The sequence below is a fragment of the Lolium perenne genome, chromosome 5 (genome assembly GCF_019359855.2).
Source record: "Lolium perenne isolate Kyuss_39 chromosome 5, Kyuss_2.0, whole genome shotgun sequence".
NCBI lineage: Eukaryota > Viridiplantae > Streptophyta > Magnoliopsida > Poales > Poaceae > Lolium > Lolium perenne.
The window spans coordinates 39,268,911-39,287,609 of record NC_067248.2 but is presented as its reverse complement, the minus strand read 5'-3'; the positions used below and the strand labels follow the sequence as shown (position 1 = coordinate 39,287,609).

The following is an 18,699-nucleotide window of genomic DNA, read 5'->3' as shown; positions in this document are numbered from 1 at the left end:
GTGCCCAAATGTGCCCACACGCACGCTCAATCCACTTGCGACAGGTGGATATCACGACTCGCACTCTCCTTCACTACAACAATGTCCAGGAAGCCACCTAACTAAGTTAACCCGTATCGAAGTCCGGCCGTGCTCCGAAGCGGACTTAGCTGTTTGCGTCTACGGCTAAGAGGATCAAAGCCCACTAGAGGATGACCTCTTAACAATATGTACCGCATCCTACGAGCGTGCAAGAGACAACAGGGTTACAAGCACTCACGGCTTCCCCAAAAGTAACATCATATCATCTGACCACAAAGAAACAAGCTTGCACGCCTGGGAGAAACAAAACGTTCAAACTAGTTGTGGCCACTGGACAAAGCTGTAGATTCCGGCAGTGGTCGAGGGGAGACCCGGTAAGCATACTCACGTGTGGTTAGAGCGCTCAGTCTCGGAACAGATAACAAGAAATCGGGGTCCTAAGATATTTAGGAAACACAAGTGAGCTGTCACAAAACGATCAGCTGACTCACCGATGCCTCCGCTAAACAATTATCAACAACTAAAGTAACCATGATTCTTCCCAACATATAACCCGATAAGATAGCAGTAACGATAACGAGATATAACAGCACTAGCATGCACTACGACTCGCAAGGCAGACCCGATAACCAAACAATAGCTGTAGGAGGTTGGTGGAGACAATATAGGCCGCTTGAGGTAACAAGTGGGAAGGACACGTGATAAGAACGCAACTTAAGGATAGCATGAGGGAGAAGGCAAAATAAAATAGGTGAGCGACTCCTGCAGGGACAGGAGTATAGGGAAATGCTTGCCTGTTAAAGCTTGACGAGGAACATCCGGAGAACTTGTCGTATCTCACAACACCACTTCGCGAGCCTATCCGAGAAGAAGCAAATACTGGAACACACATCGGATGCAAATCTTACTACTACGGCATAAGAATCGGCATGCTCATGATATGTTATGCATGACATGGCAAACATGATGCGGCGATGCAACTTATATGCAATTTAAACGGAATCGGAATTCCGACAAATAATTATTAGGTTCGAGTTGTTTATCTACCCCGCAAATTAAATGTTGATTAACATGGCAACACAAGGCATGGGTGATCTACGGCAAAATTAAATGGAACCGGGACAAAATAACAATCCCGCACAATTCCATGTTTATTATTAGGTGAATCGCTATTTGCCCGAAACAACCACATAATATGCGATGCGATGCAACTCATGATGATATGACAAATGCAACAAGATCAAAATAGCACATTTTATAAAATAGGGCTTATGGTCGAGGTCTCACGTCGGGTCGGGGAGGAAGTGGCGAAGGTCGCCGATGTCGAGGAAGGTCATGTCGGAGAGGCGGCGTTAGTGAAGGAGTAGTGGTTGCGCCGGATAGGAACGAACGGATACGATCGCCGGAAAAACGGAGGCCAAAAGATGTGCAGGTATTTTTGTCAAACCAGTTGCGGACATACCGGCCACGAACGGAAACAAGATGCCTGCGTGTGGAGCTAAGCAAGCAAGCTGGCAATGTGGATGGATCGATGGATTGCATGCATTACTAGCTAGCTAAACAGGCACACACACAGGTGAATGGATAACTTGTGTGCACGTGGCCAAGGGGAAAATAGCTGCACGGTCGGACTTGGTGGTGATGTAGCTGCTGCTTGAATAGGCTGCTCATAGTGGGGAGTAACTAAGACTAGTAACATTGTGTATGTTACTACCTCCATAGTGGGTGGTGTCATAGATGTAGTAACATGCAAAACCTTATTTATTACCATGTAGGATCCATAGTAGTACTTAAACATTGTGATCTATTTGTGGCATGTATCAATCTAAAATTTGTTTGCTAGTACACACAAATGAATAAATGAACCAAAATAAAAATAAGTTCCAATATAATAATATTAAATATATAAATAATATTTAGCATTACACGGATAAAGATAAAGACACGAAAATGATCTATCGTGGCCTAAATTTTTTCCAAATATGCTCTATCAAATCATTTTTTAGAGCTTTGTGCGTCGGACGATCCCGGATTCTAGCATCTCTTTCAAGCACCTCGGCAAATACAGGCATGTCACCATGGGTAAATACCGATGGAAAGGCAGTAGATGAGCCCGCTTCATGGTTCAAATCCAGAACATTGCCTGCCTCTTCTTTTTCATCCTCAACTATCATGTTATGTAGAATTATGCAAGCTATCATAATATTGTGGATGTCTCCACGGTCATATAAACGTGCCGGACAACGCAAAATGGACCATCGTGCCTGGAGCACACCAAAAGCACGTTCAACATCCTTCCTCGCTCCTTCTTGAAATGCGGCAAATAACTTGTGCTTTTCAGTTTGTGCCATCGGTATTGACTTCACGAATGCAGCCCATTCGGGGTAAATTCCATCCACTAGGTAATATCCATGCTCATAATCCCTATCATTTACACGGTAACTCACTTTAGGAGCTTGCCCTTTTAGTTCCTCAACGAACAACTTTGACTGATTAAGCACGTTGATATCATTGTTTGATCCAGCAAGACCAAAAAAGGCATGCCATATCCAAAGATCTTGTGAAGCAACTGCCTCCAAAATAAGAGTAGGGGCGCCTTTATATCCACTGGTGAATTGACCCCTCCAAGACATGGGACATTTCCCATCGCCAGTGCATACAGTCGAGGCTTCCTAACATGCCAGGAAACCCACGACTCTCACCAATATCGAGTAAGCGCTGCACATCGTCGACGTTGGGCCTTCGCATATAATAGTCACCGAATATGTGAATCACCCCTTCCGTAAACAACTTCAGGCACTTAACTGAAGTGCACTCCGCAATCTTTAGATACTCATCGAGAGCATCCGCCGGAGTACCATACGCCAATTGACGAATAGCAGACGTACATTTCTGCAATGGAGATAGACCTTCACGGTCAAGAGCATCTCTCCTTTGTGTGAACTCTGGAGACCACTCGCCTAGTGCGTGGACGATACGCTCGAAGAGAGCTCTTCTCATCCGGAATCTCCTGCGAAATATTTTCTCGGGGTAGATAGGATTTTCACAGGGGTAGATAGGATTTTCACAGAAGTAGTCACGTACTAACCGATCAGCAGCTTCTTCGCGTGGTCTGTTCACGTACGCCCTCGGAGCACTTCTGGCGAGAGATCTTGCGTCATGAGATTCAAGGATTTCCTTCACCTCTATGGCTATCTCCTTGGCAAACGAGTGTGTTTAAAACGTGGAATTTTTTCCAAAATGTTAACACTTTTCAAAATATGAACATTTTTTTGAATTTGAATCGTTTTCAAATTTGATTTTTTTTCAAATATGAACATTTTTTTAATTTGAATATTTTTGAGCTTTGAACTAAAGTTTGAACAGTTTTCTAATTTGAACATTTTTTTAAATTTAAACATTTTATGAATTTGAAGAAAAAGGAAAAATGAAAAGAAAATAACAGAAAAACAAACAAAAAAGAAAGAGAAAGAATAACCAGAAAATAAAAAAATAGAAGAAAAATAGAAATGGGCCAGGCTCTATACCTGACCACGGGTGTGCGGCGTGCCGTATGCATCGACCTGATCGGTATATAAGATCTGCCTCTGTTGGGTGAAAAAAAAACAAGAGTTACTGGGCCAGCCCGCCTGACTGGACCAGGTGCATCCAAAACAAGAGGCTATCGATGCACCCCGAGGCTCCAGGCCTTGCATACGCTAAGTCCATACACCACGGCCCGTGAAGCAACTACGGGCAGGTGGCCCCTCTCGTAGCCCTCGGGCCGTAGACCCTGTTCACGCACGCCACGTCGTCGCCGCGAGCTGCTCACCTCGTGCTCTCCGTCCCCCAACCTCGCCGAAGCACCAGCCCGGCGCGGCCGCACCACCACGAGACCCAATGGCCGCCGCCGCCACCTCGCTGCATGCCACGGCGGCCGCGCTGCACGGCGCCGTTTCCAAGTCCAGATCCGCCGCTATCCCGCAAGGTACGCGCCGACTCCCCACTCACGTCTGCGTGCGCGCTCTACGGTTGTGCGAAGTGGCTAACCGACTGTGACCGCGCCCAGTGGCTACGAACGTGCGGCTGGCCGCGGGGTCGACGAGGCCGGGCTCGGCACGGGCGCGGGCGCGGGGCGGGCTGGTGGCGGCCCGCGCCGCCGCTGTCAAGGATGAGGCGGCAGGCTCCACTGCTGGCGGGTAGGCATTTGTGCAATCCACTACTTGTATTATTTTGTTTACATGTCATCGCTCCTGGGAGATAAACATACGAAGTGGTTCTAATTGGACAAACAGTTCATCTTAATTTAGATGTTCCTGCACCAAACTGTTGCCCCTGGTCGTTGATTCTTCATTTCTATCTATGGATTATACTTCATATGAGTATACTGCTTGGTTTTGTGTTCTGTAATAGGGGTTCTGATGTAGTTTAATTAGACACAAGATTAACTGCTTTATTTAGATGTGATGACTGGTATAGGGTGGTCTATCCTTGGAAAACCATGTTCCCATGTATTTATGTTGCAAATAGCTTTACTTGGTCGAGATGGACCGTTCCGTGAGTCGCACGTCTCGGGGGCGACACGCTGGCGACTTCTGGCGCCGTCCTGCCGCCGAGGATCCCCGCCCGCCGGAGATCGCGACGGCGAGGATTTGGCGCTGGAAGGCGATCTACTTCGATGAAGGCCGACGGAGGTATGGCTCGGTCCTCCGATCTGATCATGGGGTTACTTTCCTGCTGGATGATGCAGGATTGGAAATTGAGAGGATTGTTGGAGATCGTCGAATCGTGAATGGATTATCAGTGGATTTTCCGAACCATCGTGCTCTGATCGGTCCGCGGATCGCGATGGAACAGAGGTTGGCGCCATTGATTTCGCCGTCCTGTGTACGCGCGGGAGATTTGGTTTCTGGGCTCCAGGCCCGTTTTGAAGCCATGGCGGAAACTTGCTCGGTCAGGCCTCAGCCCAGCACTGTTCCTACGAGCCCAATCCGTGGGTTAATCAGACCAGCCACCGACCGCATCTCTCACAACTTCCCATCCACAAACCCTAGATCGAGGGCGACGTGCGGCGTCGTCTTCGTCAAACCCGCAGATCCACCACGAAATCGAGCGCCATCGTATTCTCCTCCAAGGATCTGGCAAGGGGTGAGATCCGGTGACAGTAGATCCTTTGTGCAAGTGGTGAGCGAGATGGATCGACGCCCGCCTCATCGTTCTCCTCCGCGCAGGGGGATGCGAGGTGGATATCAGCGTCCAGCCTTCAATCCTCGGTTCAGATCGGCTGAAGAAAGGCGCGAAGATGAAAGGAGATGGGAGGAGGAGAGACGTTGGGATGAAGACAGGAGAAGGGAGGTGGATCGCCGTTTGGAGGAGGATAGAAGGTGTGAGGCTGAGCAGAGGCGCAGATCTGAAGAACGCCGCCGCAGTGAGGAACGAAGGTTGGAGGAAGAACATCGTCGTGCGGAAACTATCCGCATTACAGAGAGGACAGCAAGGGAGCGGGCCTTGGCGGAGCGCCAAAGGAAAGAGGAGATGGCGACAACGAACAACCGAGATCGATGGGCTCATCGGCAGGAGATGGCTGGGACGCGTGCAGACACCTCCGTGAACTCCTTCGCCACCGCATCTTCATCAACTCTTCCCCATCAAAATACTGTGGTGAGTTCAGTTAACCCCGTCCGACCCTCAGATCCGCTTGAGTCAAATGCAGGGAGATCTGTCAACACAGCTTCCGTTGTTCCATTGGTCAGTACGGCTCCGATGGGGTCCTGTGTACCTCCGTCGGTTGCTGTTGCTAGTAGAGAGGTTCCTTTGAGTTCTTTACCTTTCCAGAATGTTAGGAATGAAGAGTTTCGGGTTGTCCGAACTGTGGGAAAAATCATCACATTAGTATTTGCCGGGAAAGGGATCCATGGGAATATCGTGCGCCATATTATGGGAGTCCCGATTTTGGGCAAGGTTTTTACATGATTCTGCAGTAGAAGGCGAAGTGCAATCCCTTGAATTATTGAACTATGCTCGATAAGCTGTTGTGCGAGGTGATGTTACATTCGGGGATATGGAGCATGAATTTCAGTGTCCTGGTCCGATACCATGGGTTACAAATGGCGGTTTTATGTCAAAGTAGGCTGAGAATCGGTTTGTGACTAGATTTCCTAATGCCAAATGTATTGAAGAGCTCTCACATTTTGGGAAATTTTTCATGAAGACGGTGCTCGATGCTATCATCAAGATTGAGAAATGGGCTGGTGATGTTGAGCCCTTTGCTGTCATGGAGGAAACTTGGTTCAGGGTGAAAGGGATTCCTATGAAATATAGAAATAAATCCACAGTGTACTATGTTGCAAGCATGGCTGGGGTGCCTTTGGCTTTGGATATGAATTTTCTCAGAAACTTTGCATATGTGAGAGTTAAAATTGGTTGTCAGGACCCTGCTTTGGTTCCCAGTTCAAGAATTGGCACCATCAAGAAGGGGTTTTATGAATTCCAATTCACTAGAGAAGTCATTGATCCTTCTTCTACCCCTGCTAATTACTATGCTGCAGCTGTAGATAATAATGATGTTGGTACACAGCAAAGTTCACCAAAAAGACAAAGGACTGGGAGAGAAGAAGAGAGAAGGGCTACAGATAATGTTGGGAATGAAAACACTAGTACCATTGGTGGTGGAAGCTCACAGACAAATCAACAGAGAGCTAGCAATATTGAGGTTGAGAAGGGAAAGAATGTTGTAGTCAGCTCTTCAAGTATTTCTGATGAATTATCCGAATCCTTTGCTACAAAAGTGAACAGAGCAATGGGGATCACTTGCGATCTTGATGGCAATGCTACATCATCTTCTCGCAAATCTTGACAGAATTCCAACTCCTTCGATAGTGTACCACTCCAAGAGGTTCACAGAGATGTTGTAAATGCTCTTGTTCGGGAGTTACACGTGATCAATTCTGAGGTACCTGTGCCAGATAACAATGAGTCCTTCAGGAAATTCCTGGATACTTTGACAAAAAATGGTAGTGACAAGGTATTCATGCACCAGAAGACATATCAGAAGGTTATGGAACCAATAATTGAGGATCAAGAAATGCCTGTACCTGAACATCAAGGAGGTGATGATGATAATCTGGATATGGTGGATTATGGAAGTAGTGAAGATGAAGCAGTTGAACAGGGTGAGGAAGAGGAAGGAGAATTTGTGCAAGGTGTGATCATGGGACTAGCTGCTCCTTCTCTGGAACATGAAAGGACAGCTGTGGTCATTCCTATGGATGGTCCTCAACCTGAACTTGAACAGATGCAGGATGAGATGCAGGAAAGCTTAACACAGGAGGAACATATGGCGATAAACTCAAGGGTGCAAGGGGAGCAGACCATCAGAGCAAGCTCAAGAATTGCAGGTATGCCCACCACAACCAACAGGACTGAAGATGGTACAAGACTCCATAACCAAGTTTGGATCTATCCTGTGTACAAATCTTAACTCAGTAAATTCCTTTGCTGTTTTAGATGATGAAGATATTGGTGCTAGAGCTTTAGAAATGGGGGTTGCTCCTGGTTCCTTTAATCTTGAAAAAATAAATCATATTAAAGCCCTTGAAGTAGCTAGACATAATTTGGCTGAGAAAATAATTAAGAAGGCAAATGGTAAGGAGGCTGAATGTGATACTGCTGGTACACATACTTTGTTTCTGGGATTTGGTGAGGAAGATATGGATGATGAAGGATATACTCCTTTTTTGTCAAAGAAAACTAAGAAAAGGATGAAGTCTGCTTGTAAGATTCAAAGATCCCTGGAGAAGAACAGACAGAAGAGGGTGGGAGTGGGAGCACAATCGGGTTTGTGTGCTGCCCAGGAGAAAGTCACTAATGATCACCCTGTGTGTGGCATTGTGACTGGATCCAGGATCAGGAGGAAAAACCCCAAATATTTATGATAGGTGCCAGCTTAAATTGTAGAGGAGTGGGGAAGAAGGGTATGAGCATTTTCTTGTCAGATTTTGTTAGAGAGCAACAACTGGACTTCATTGGGTTGCAGGAGACTATCAAGGAAAAATACAGTTCTTCCTTTTTTAGGAGACTTGATCCTGGGAATCAATTCTCCTGGAAATGGATTCCTTCTGTCGGAAGGACTGGTGGTATACTGGGTGGGTTCGGAAATTCCAGATTTGATGTTCTGGATACAGTGCTGGGGAGATTCTACATAGGTGTGATTCTGCAAGATCTGAAGTTGCAACAGAGGTGGAAGTTGGTTCTGGTCTATGGTGCAGCACAGGAAGCTGACAAGGAAGATTTTTTAAGGGAGCTTGGTGATATTTGTTGCAATCAGAATTTGCCTATGTTAATAGGGGGAGATTTTAATATTTTGAGATTTCCTTATGACAAAAACAAAACTATGAGAAAGAGCAAATGGACTGATTTGTTTAATGCAATCATCAATACATATGAACTCAGAGAAATTGAGATGTCTGGTGGTCAGTATACTTGGTCCAATAATCAAGCAAATCCTACTCTGGAAAAGCTGGACAGATTTTTGATGACTAATGAGTGGGAGAAAATGTTTCCTTTAGTAACTGTTCATAAGATATCCAGAGAAGTATCTGATCATAACCCCATCATCTTGGATACGTTGGAAAATAGAGAGCAGATCAGTAGAAATTTTAAGTTTGAAAAAAGTTGGCTCAAAGAGGAAGGTTTTCTGGAAAAGGTAGAGGATATTTGGAGGCAACCTGTATATGCAAAAAATTCCTTGGAGACTGTACAAATCAAACTGAAAAAAGTGAAGAATTGTTTGAAAGGTTGGGGAGCAAACATCAGAGGGAAAGACAAGCACCAAAAACCAGATCTACACATAGAACTGGATATGTTAGAAGATACGGAAGAAAAAGGGTATATTTCCGGTATACAAGCGTGCAGGAAATCACGATTCGAGTAGAGTTGTTGACTTTACTTGGAGAAAGAAGAAGCTTTACGGCAGCAAAGATCGAGAGAAAAGTGGTTGTTGCAAGGTGATAATAATACTAGCTTTTTTCATAGAATTGCCAATGGAAGGAAGAGAAAAAGAACAATGTTTTCTACGAAGGATGGGGATAGAACCATCCAGGGGAACATCTCGCTACGATGGAACATGCTACTGATTTTTACAAACAGTTGTTTGGTCCTGTTGTGGATTCTGGTGTGAGACTAGATGATAGTATCTGGGATGAAAATGAGAAATTGGATGAAAATGATAGAAATATTTTGAATGCTCCTTTCACAGAGGAAGAGATTCATCATGCAATAAGCCAGATGGAGAAGAATAAAGTCTTGGCCCCGATGGAATACCTATTGAATTTTATCAACACCGTTGGAGTGTAGTGAAAAATGATTTGATCGTAATGTTTAATGATTTCCATAATCATCGAGATCAACCTGGAGAGAATTAACTATGGGATTATCACACTTATTCCCAAAAGTGATGATCTTTGAAGTAATTCAAGTATAGACCCATATGTCTGTTGCAAGTTTTGTTCAAGATTTTCACAAAAACTATGACTATCAGGGTGGAACCTGTCATGAATAAGCTGATACATCCTTGTCAAAATGCTTTCATCAAAGGGAGATTCATTGCTGATGGGGTGATGCTTTTGCAAGAAGTGTTGAGAGAATCTAAAGCCAGGAAAAAACAGGGTGTGGTGCTAAAAATAGATTTTGAAAAAGCATATGATAATGTCAACTGGAATTTCTTGATTGACTGTTGCAGACAAAAAGGCTTTAGTAACAAGTGGATTGTTTGGATTAAAGAAGCAGTGACTAAAGGTACTCTTAGTGTCAAAATAAATGACAAGGTGGGTCCATATTTTGGCAGTTATAAAGGTGTTAGACAGGGGGATCCTTTTGCTCCTTTCCTGTTTAACATGGCTGCCAACAGTTTATCAAAAATGATTGTTTCTGCTCAAAGGAATGGGCTTATTAAAGGGCTGGCTGATAATTTAGTAGAGAATGGTGTAGCCATTCTACGATATCTTGATGATACTATCTTACTTATGCAAGATGATATGGAGGGAGCAAGGAACTTAAAATTACTCTTGTATATTTTTGAGACAATGTCTGGCTTGAAAATAAACTTTGAAAAGAGTGAGACAATGTTGGTTTTGGAAGATGCAGGGAAACTGGATGAATATGTGGATCTGTTTAATTGCCAAAAAGGGGAGTGGCCATTCCAATACTTGGGTACTCCAGTATGTGCCAGGAGGTTATCTGTGGCAGAAATGCACTTCATGGGTGAAAGAATGAAGAAAAGTATGGGTGGATGGATGGGTGGAGCTATGTCTATTGGAGGTAGATTAGTAAAGATTGATTCCTGCTTGTCCAATAGTGCTGTTTATCAAATGTCCATGAGATTGCTGCATAAGACAACCATTGAAGAAATCAAAAAACCTATCAGGGCCTTTTTCTGGGCTGGTGATGCAAACAAAAGAAAATACCACTTTGTTAAGTGGAGGTGGATATGTAAACCCAAAAGTAAAGGAGGTTTGGGTGTGAAGGACTTACACAAGTTCAATATAAGCTTGATGTGTAAGTGGTGGTGGAAACTGGAGAATGAGGAAGGACCTTGGCAACATTTCATGAGGAAAAAATATCTGGGTGATACAGGGATACAGTGGGCTAAGCACAGAAAAAATGATTCTCCACTGTGGAAAGATATGATGCATGTTAGAGATATCTATCTCTGTGGTAGAAGGATGGCAGTGGGAAATGGTTGTAGAACCAGCTTTTGGAAAGATGCTTGGTGTGGTCATACTCCTTTGATGGACAAATTCCCTGATTTATACAATATTTGTAATGAGCAAACAATTTCTGTAGCTGATGCTGCTCATGTGGGTTGGAGACTTACATTCAGGAGATGGTTATCTGAAGACTTGCAGAGACAATGGTGTGGCCTGGTGAACATTCTGAATCAGAGGGGTTTATCTTATACTGTGGATAAACCAAAGTGGAAATAGACAAAAAGTAGGCAGTTCACTGTGAAAAGTGTGTACAAGCAGATCTGCAGAAATGGAATTGATAGATCCTTCAAACATCTTTGGAAAAGCAAAATCCCACTGAAAATCAAAATTTGGCTCTGGCTGATTTGGCATAATGCCATTGCTACTAAGGACAATTTGTTGAAAAGAAACTGGAATGGTGACCCTCTTTGTGAATTCTGCTCCACACATGAATCTATTCTACACCTTTTCTTCTCTTGCCCTGCAGCTCAATACATTTGGAGTTTGGTGGGGATGACTGTGAGTTTGCTGGCATTGCTGCCATTTGCTGGGCAATTTGGAAAACGCGTAATAGCTCCTGTTTTGAGAAGAAAAACCTGAAAAACCCTGTTGACTTAATCTTCCTTGCTACCTCTTTTATGAAATATTGGGCAGGTGCTCACTCTGACACGGAGGCGGCCCAACTTCAGCAAGGAGCTGCAGCTCTCATCAATCTGGCCCTGGGTGCTGGAGGCAGAGGTGAAGCTGGGAATGCGATGGTGGTCAATCAACAGCTGAGACTTGAGCAAAGTGATGCTACTATGGATACTGACGCACAAGACAATGCAGATGCTGATGCTGATAATATGCAGACATGATGGAGCCCTTTCTCGATGCTCCCAGGATGAATTTTCCTATATCTTCTTAGTGCCTTTTGATCATCTCCCGGGGAGCTTCCACTCTCTGTGCGCTGTAACATATTCTTTCCTTTGCTTAGAAGGGTAGCTTGTGGCCGCTTAGATCGATGGTGCTGGAGTTGTTTTTCATAGTTTGCTGATGTTTTGCTGTATATATAACTAGACAAAAACCTGACGATGTATTTTCGTTATCCCATGATAATGAAAATTCGATCCCGGTGGGGGATTGCTTGGAAAAAAAAAGTTGAATCTACATCGTGTATAATCAGTCAGTATATCCCAGACATGAGGAATTCATGTTACAGCTCCACTTGATTGACTCTCTGTACTGTATCAAGTTTATATGTATTTACTATATGAAAATTTTGAAATCGCTACACTGTTTGTGTCTAGCAAAATGAGCCAGATACTCTGTATTAATTGGTGGATAATAGTACCCATATGTTGCTCTAAAACCAAAGGCAGTCACGCCTTACTGGGCTAAGAGCATCTCCAAAAGATCCTAAAATATAGGATGGGTAAATGGTTTTACGAAGAGGAGAGAGAAGCTATAGGGAGGCAAATAAAAAAATCAGCTTTCCGAGGCTTTCTAATAAAATTAAATTTAAACAATTCATATAAAATTTAAAAAATACAAAACAAATAGTGCGTACTAAAATGCAAGCAAACATGGTCCTAAACATATACAAATAGAAAACATAGTCCAGACGTACATAGTTCATCACACATACTAAAATACAACATAGTTCAAACATAATATAGCACTAGTCAGACCAATATCCAACATCGAAGTCAGAGGACTCCTCGTCGTCTTTCTTCTCCTTGTCCAACACTCTTTGAGTTCCTCGGGGATGCACTAGAGCCACTTGTCCTTCCACAACACCTATGATTCGTGGACCGCCTTCTGCGTGTCTTGCTCCAACTTCTTGTCGCCAGAGTCAGCGGTGGGGTGGATGTGCTCCACCTCCCACATCAAGCCGCACGCGCGTTCACGGGTATCCATCCCTGTGGCCCACTCCGGCGACGGCGCCTCAAAGTAGGCATTGCGCCACAGCTCCTGCGTCCGCTGGGCTGCCTCCTCACGTTCAGCAGCTGTTTTCTCGCGATACATCGGAACCCATACGGTGCTAAATCACCATTCCTCGGGGGTCTCTATTGCACTCGACGAGTTGACGGCGGTGGCGGCGGCTTGTGATCTCCCAGTTTCGGCTTCGTTACTTGTTTGTTGGTTCAGCGCGACGGGAAGGCTGGTGGCCTGTCGCCGTGTGTCTGCCGCGCATGCCGGCGAGACAGCAGGAGAAGGCAAGTCGACGAGAGCGCAGAGCCAACCAGGAGTTTCCCGTGTGTGTGTGCTGCCGTAGCACCTCCGGCCAAAGCACCATGTTCTCTGGCTTGGCAACCACCACCGCGAGCGCCTGACACGAGAGCATGGTGGGGGCCACGGGAGGGTTGGGGACGGCGCGGGTTTGACTGATCCAACACAGGTGATATTTGACAATCCATCAAGCAAATATAGGAAGTCTCCTAAATTATTTTGTGTGTGGGAACAGTTATAGCAATGCTCTTGGATCATTTTTTTTTTTTTGCTCCAGTTGCTAAAAATACAGTTTTTAGGGATTGGGGGCCAAAATACTATAGCTCCTGGAGATACTCTAAAGTAGCCAGAGTCTTTCTGGGTATCTGCAGTGACTCTACTATTGTTTGTTCAAGTTCACACCCAATCAAATGAATACTGAAGTTCTGTTCTCTGAAATACAGATATGCCATATGTTCCGTTTTTAGGAATTGAAATGTGTGTTTAATATACCATATCTAGCTCACTTCATGTCCGATAATGCCTGATGGCTGGAATTAACCTTCTATTGTTTTCAGGCATGAGGTCTTGATGTTTGAGGCCCTTCGTGAAGCCATGATAGAGGAGATGACTTTGGATCCTACAGTGTGCATGATTGGTGAAGATGTTGGTGACTATGGAGGCTCATACAAGGTGTCCAAAGGGTTGTCTGAGATGTTTGGAGACCTACGGGTCCTTGATACCCCTATTGCCGAGAACTCATTCACCGGTATGGGAGTTGGAGCAGCAATGAAGGGGCTGAGGCCAGTTGTGGAAGGCATGAACATGGGTTTCCTTCTCCTCGCATACAACCAGATCTCAAACAACTGCGGCATGCTTCACTACACCTCAGGTGGTCAGTTCAAGATCCCAATTGTCATCCGAGGCCCTGGAGGTGTTGGCCGTCAGCTTGGCGCGGAGCACTCGCAGCGTCTCGAGTCATACTTCCAGTCAATTCCAGGCCTTCAGATGGTGGCCTGCTCTACTCCTTACAACGCGAAGGGCCTTCTGAAGGCTGCCATCAGGAGTGAGAACCCCGTTGTTGTGTTCGAGCATGTCCTTCTGTACAACATGAAGGAGAAGATCCCCGATGAGGACTACATCTGCTGCCTGGAGGAGGCCGAGATGGTGCGTCCGGGCTCGCAGGTGACCATCCTCACATACTCTCGCATGAGATACCATGTGATGCAGGCAGTCAAGACATTGGTGAACAAGGGGTACGACCCTGAGGTCATCGACATCAGGTCCTTGAAGCCATTCGATCTACACACCATCGGAAACTCCGTCAAGAAGACCCACCGCGTGCTGATCGTGGAGGAGTGCATGCGGACCGGCGGCATCGGTGCCAGTCTGAGGTCAGCCATCATCGACAACTTCTGGGATGAGCTGGACGCTCCCCCGATGTGCCTGTCGTCGCAGGATGTGCCGACTCCGTATGCTGCACCTCTGGAAGACGCGACCGTCGTGCAGCCTCTGCAGATCGTGGCCGCCATCGAGGAGATCTGTCGATAGCTAGGCTGCCGAGTTGGTTACATGTTTTCTTCCAGGACTCAAAAGCAGCCTTGATCTGCTCGCCTTGTGTAAGTGGTTTCCATCTTAATTTGGTCACACTGAATTATACGCACCCTTAGCTATTCTTTGTCGGCCCACCTGTTAATTCTATGAACTTTTGTGCTCAATGTAAGTTCTTGTACTTATCCGTGTTGAGGGTTTTTAACTTTTTGATCATCTGCTTGGATGACTGTAAAGTGGAGGAGCATAGATCGGACAGCTGCTGCTTATTTGGCCTCATATGCCTGGCGTTTATGCTTGCCGTACGTTTTGCATCCACTCACTGGTCGACTCAAACAGATAGAGAGACATGCAGACAGCAGATGGTGCCGCAGTATGCTAACGTACCCTTTAAGGTACGTGTCCTTTATAATTCCCAGAGTAGGAACGGCTTGTCCTGGGTTTCATCGCCATATGTAGGTATTGTTACGGGACACCTGTCGTTCAGGCTTGTGTGGGGGACGTAGGAGTGGACAAAACCGAAAGCATCGCACAGGCCGTGGTGACCTTTCTGAACGAGCGGCCGCCAAAAAACATAGCTTCATGTCAGAAATACCCAAGTACATGACGTACAAGCAGATGCACGAACACGTCCATTCAAGATTGGAGTCGTGTAGCTCTAAAACTTCCACGAAGAAGGCGCCATATACGTCTCAGTTAACGATGGAAATGTCGTCTCCAAATGGAAAAATTAACCTATTTTAGTCAGCCACAATGGTGTCAATGTGGGGTTTGATTGATGATTTGATCCCCTGTGGACCGACGTACAGACACAGGGGTCATCACCCAATTAGTGGTCGGCATTGTTGTGCCGTAAAAGACTGTCACCATGCAAGTTGTGAAAATACAATCACCATGGGTGACATAAATGCATGCTTAAGGGAGAGTTCTGCTTTGTCACATTGAACTATATTAGGCTACTTTTGGCATTGCATTAACATGATAATCTTGATTGTCTAATCAGGTACTATCTTTTGTGTTTGCTTAACCTGCTTTGAACTATTTGTGTGGCTAATTTTCTGCAATAAGTTACTAAATACATATAGCACTTAGCAACCATAGCCTGAACCTTTACTATGTGAACTTGGCGTCATGCAATCCGATATTCCAGTCGAAAATCAACAACCCTGGAAACTAAAACCTAGATGTTCATGTGCTATGTTTGTGCGTTTACTGAACGTTGATGCCGTATTTTAGTTCTTGTACACCACTCGGTATTTATGGTTTTGGTCTTCGGATTGGGTGGAGAAGGATGTGTGATGTTATATGGGTTCCTAATTTTGTCCAGCTAACTTCACTTTGGACAGTTCAATATGTGAGGCCCAATCATAGCTGCACCCAAACCGCCGGTGAGTATCTCAACATGAAATATAACCGTGCCATTGTTTCAGCAATCCAGTAGGCCATGTCATTCTTCTAAGAGGTTCAATTGATGAAATCAAACTATCCTACTATGCAATTATACGACTAAATGTTGTGTAACTTGACCACCATAATTACTGTTCTTTATTCGCTCTTTTATAAGCAACTTCTCAAGACATCTACAAAAAATATATGCGGCAACAAGCAAAGCATCTCTTCGTGGAAGATATCCACATCATCTGATTCCTCAGTGGTTCATTTCATCTTATATACTCCCTCTGTCTCATTAAACTTGTTTGAATTTATTAAAATTTAGATGTATCTAGATGTTATTTAGTGTCTACATACATTCGATTTGGCCAAATCTTAGACAACTTCTATGAACGAGGGAGTACTTGTAACCAATTTGCATGAATCATCAATCAGGCACTTTAAACAGGTTCCACACCATTTTATGAACATGGATGAAACATATAGGGGAGCTTGTGTGGAATCTGTGAAGAATAATATTCATGTGAGATGTATATTCAACCAAATCTGACAAAAAAAAAAAATAACACCAAATGGGTGCACAAGAATTTACGCTTCTGTTGGAGACGACAAAGGCGCATCCTGGTCGTGGAGTGGACAAGAAGCAGTGGAGGAGGATTCCGTCCAGAACTGACGTGTGTAGTAGAACTTGAGCAGACAGTTTTTCGTTTCTTGTAGTATGAAACATGTGAGTGGCTTCTGCTGTTGTGAATGTGAGTAGCAGTAAGAGCATCAGATCAGACCGGATTGGACTTGCAAATCTGGGTGAGCACTAGGCACGACGTGACATTGCTTCAGCTTAATTATTCCGATCGAGTAGTAGAATCAAAGTAGCAACACCGCATTTTCCATTTTTACCAGTTGCAAAACTCAATCACCAGGCAGGCATTCGTGTCTGGAACTGCAGCTTTTTTTTCTTTCGATAAAGGGAATATATTAATATCAAGAAGATACCAATTACACCCAGCCTCTGCAACAACGCACCACCCTAATGACACTACAGATGCACACAGCCAAAAAAAGGAAAAGAAAACTAAGAAACAAAAGTCCCGCTACAGTATCTCGGGCCTAACAACAGCAATATATCCACCGTCATGACAACACCTGAATTACAGACTCTCCAAAAAACGACGCCTCCAAGAAGGGAACAGTGCTCAAACACCGTCGTCGCCCGATCAAAGATCTTAGGTTTTCACCCTGAAGATAGTCCCCGCTCTCAAAACAATGCCTCCACCAAGGTCACTGCCAGGCACAACCAGTTAAGGCCAGACCTTGGGTTTTCACCCTGAAAGGTAGGACTCTGCGCTTCACCTGTGTTGTCGCCCCCACTTTCATACCGCTGCTGTGAAGCCGGGACACCAAGCAAGCCCCTCAACAACGCGAAGACTTGAACCTCCCTTAGCTAGTCCTCCCCTCCGGCCTTCATGAAATTCACTTTTTCCGACTTTCATCATGGATCCATAGTCACTTGATGTCAACACAGAAAAAGAGCTTCGCGCCGCTCCCTCCAGAACTAAACGGTCGGAATAAACGCATGGGTGCGCACGACCGAATACCTCCGATCCAGCAAACTCCAGGCAAAGCACTGTTACATTCGCCGGCGGAGCCTTCCGGAACTCAACCCTCCGGCCAGATCACGAGTCCAGGCCTCCGGTAGATCCTCCTCTTCACGCAAGAGAGGCCCTAGGACCGTCGCCTTTATTCAGGTCGGACCCCCACGTCGGCGACCATCCCGGGCTGGCCAACCCAACCCTCCACCGGCGACACCATCGCCGGTCTCCAAGCTCCTCCATCGCCCCGTCGGATGGCGGTGATAGATCAAAGATCCACCACCCCCAACCACAGGCCGACCCTCTCCGGCGAAGAAGAGGCCACCTCCTCCGTCGAACCCAAGACTGCTGCCCCGGGCGCCCTCGTGTCGCGGAAGAAGCCCGAGATCGCCTCCACGCACTGACGAGAGGCGGGGGTGGATGGCATTGCGCAGACCGAGGGCCTGGCCACCGCCCACCACCCGCCCCTGCCAGAGTGCTGCGGGAAGCCGACGGGAGGAGGGAGACCGCAGCGCCGCCCATCCCAACTGCGCCGGCCGGTCCGCCAGGGGACAGCCGTGCGGGAGGAGGGCCGCCGCCGTCGTCGCCCATCCCACGCGCGCCTGCTCCGTCATGCCTCGAGGAGGTGGGATCCGGCCGCCGTTCTCCAAGCAGCGACGAGGAAGGGCCCCCGCCGCCGCCACGCCCCGAGGGACTTTGCCCCGGCGGCGCTGCCGGCGGCGGCGGCGGCGGGTGGGTGGGTGCGGGAGGGTTAGGTTAGGGGCAGGGTCGGGAGGGTTCCGTATAACGTAGTTGCCATTGGTGAAAGCTCTTGCGGCTTTTAGGCGCAGACAGCTGGGTACGCAAAAGCGGCATGGACGTAGACGTGCATCTCCCAGCTTCCGTGGGTGCGGGGGTTGGCTGAGGCTCCGTCCAGTTATCCATTTAGAGATCTACACCCGCGTTCGTTTCTTAAACGGTGCTAGATTGAGCGTTAGGGGATGTGTTTTGTTCGTGTCGCGTTCGAGGGACGCCGCTCTCCAGTCGCGTCCCCCAAACACCGCTCCTAAACTTTTTAAAATATTAAAATACACTTTTTTGCATTTTTATATAAATAGAGAGAAAAAACATGGTTTTACACAAACTAATACATCGTTGGGAACATGATTTATACAAACTAATACATAGTTTGAACCATGGTTGACACAAATTTAAAACATTGCAAAATAAGAAAACCTAACTAGGAAGGCATC

General features: G+C 46.0%; 1 protein-coding gene and 1 pseudogene across 1 annotated transcript; one reads left to right on the top strand and one right to left on the bottom strand.

The window, feature by feature from the left end:
- Positions 1-1,878: 1,878 nt before the first annotated feature.
- On the bottom strand, positions 1,879-3,217 carry LOC127298547 (protein ALP1-like; annotated as a pseudogene).
- A 556-nt stretch (positions 3,218-3,773) lies between these two features.
- Positions 3,774-14,671, top strand: LOC127298548 (pyruvate dehydrogenase E1 component subunit beta-3, chloroplastic). Its single transcript, XM_051328401.1, has 3 exons — positions 3,774-3,988; positions 4,070-4,199; positions 13,514-14,671. Exons 1-3 carry the CDS (start codon positions 3,901-3,903, stop codon positions 14,484-14,486), a joined length of 1,191 nt encoding a protein of 396 aa, XP_051184361.1. The 5' UTR covers positions 3,774-3,900; the 3' UTR covers positions 14,487-14,671.
- Positions 14,672-18,699: the final 4,028 nt, after the last annotated feature.

What these genes read in the sequence shown, in the direction of transcription:
- LOC127298548 (XM_051328401.1), top strand. Translation starts at nt 3,901, where the DNA reads ATGGCCGCCGCCGCCACCTCGCTGCATGCCACGGCGGCCGCGCTGCAC. An exon ending in ATCCGCCGCTATCCCGCAAG is followed by an intron (nt 3,989 to 4,069) that starts GTACGCGCCGAC and finishes GACCGCGCCCAG; the next exon opens with TGGCTACGAACGTGCGGCTG. An exon ending in GCAGGCTCCACTGCTGGCGG is followed by an intron (nt 4,200 to 13,513) that starts GTAGGCATTTGT and finishes TATTGTTTTCAG; the next exon opens with GCATGAGGTCTTGATGTTTG.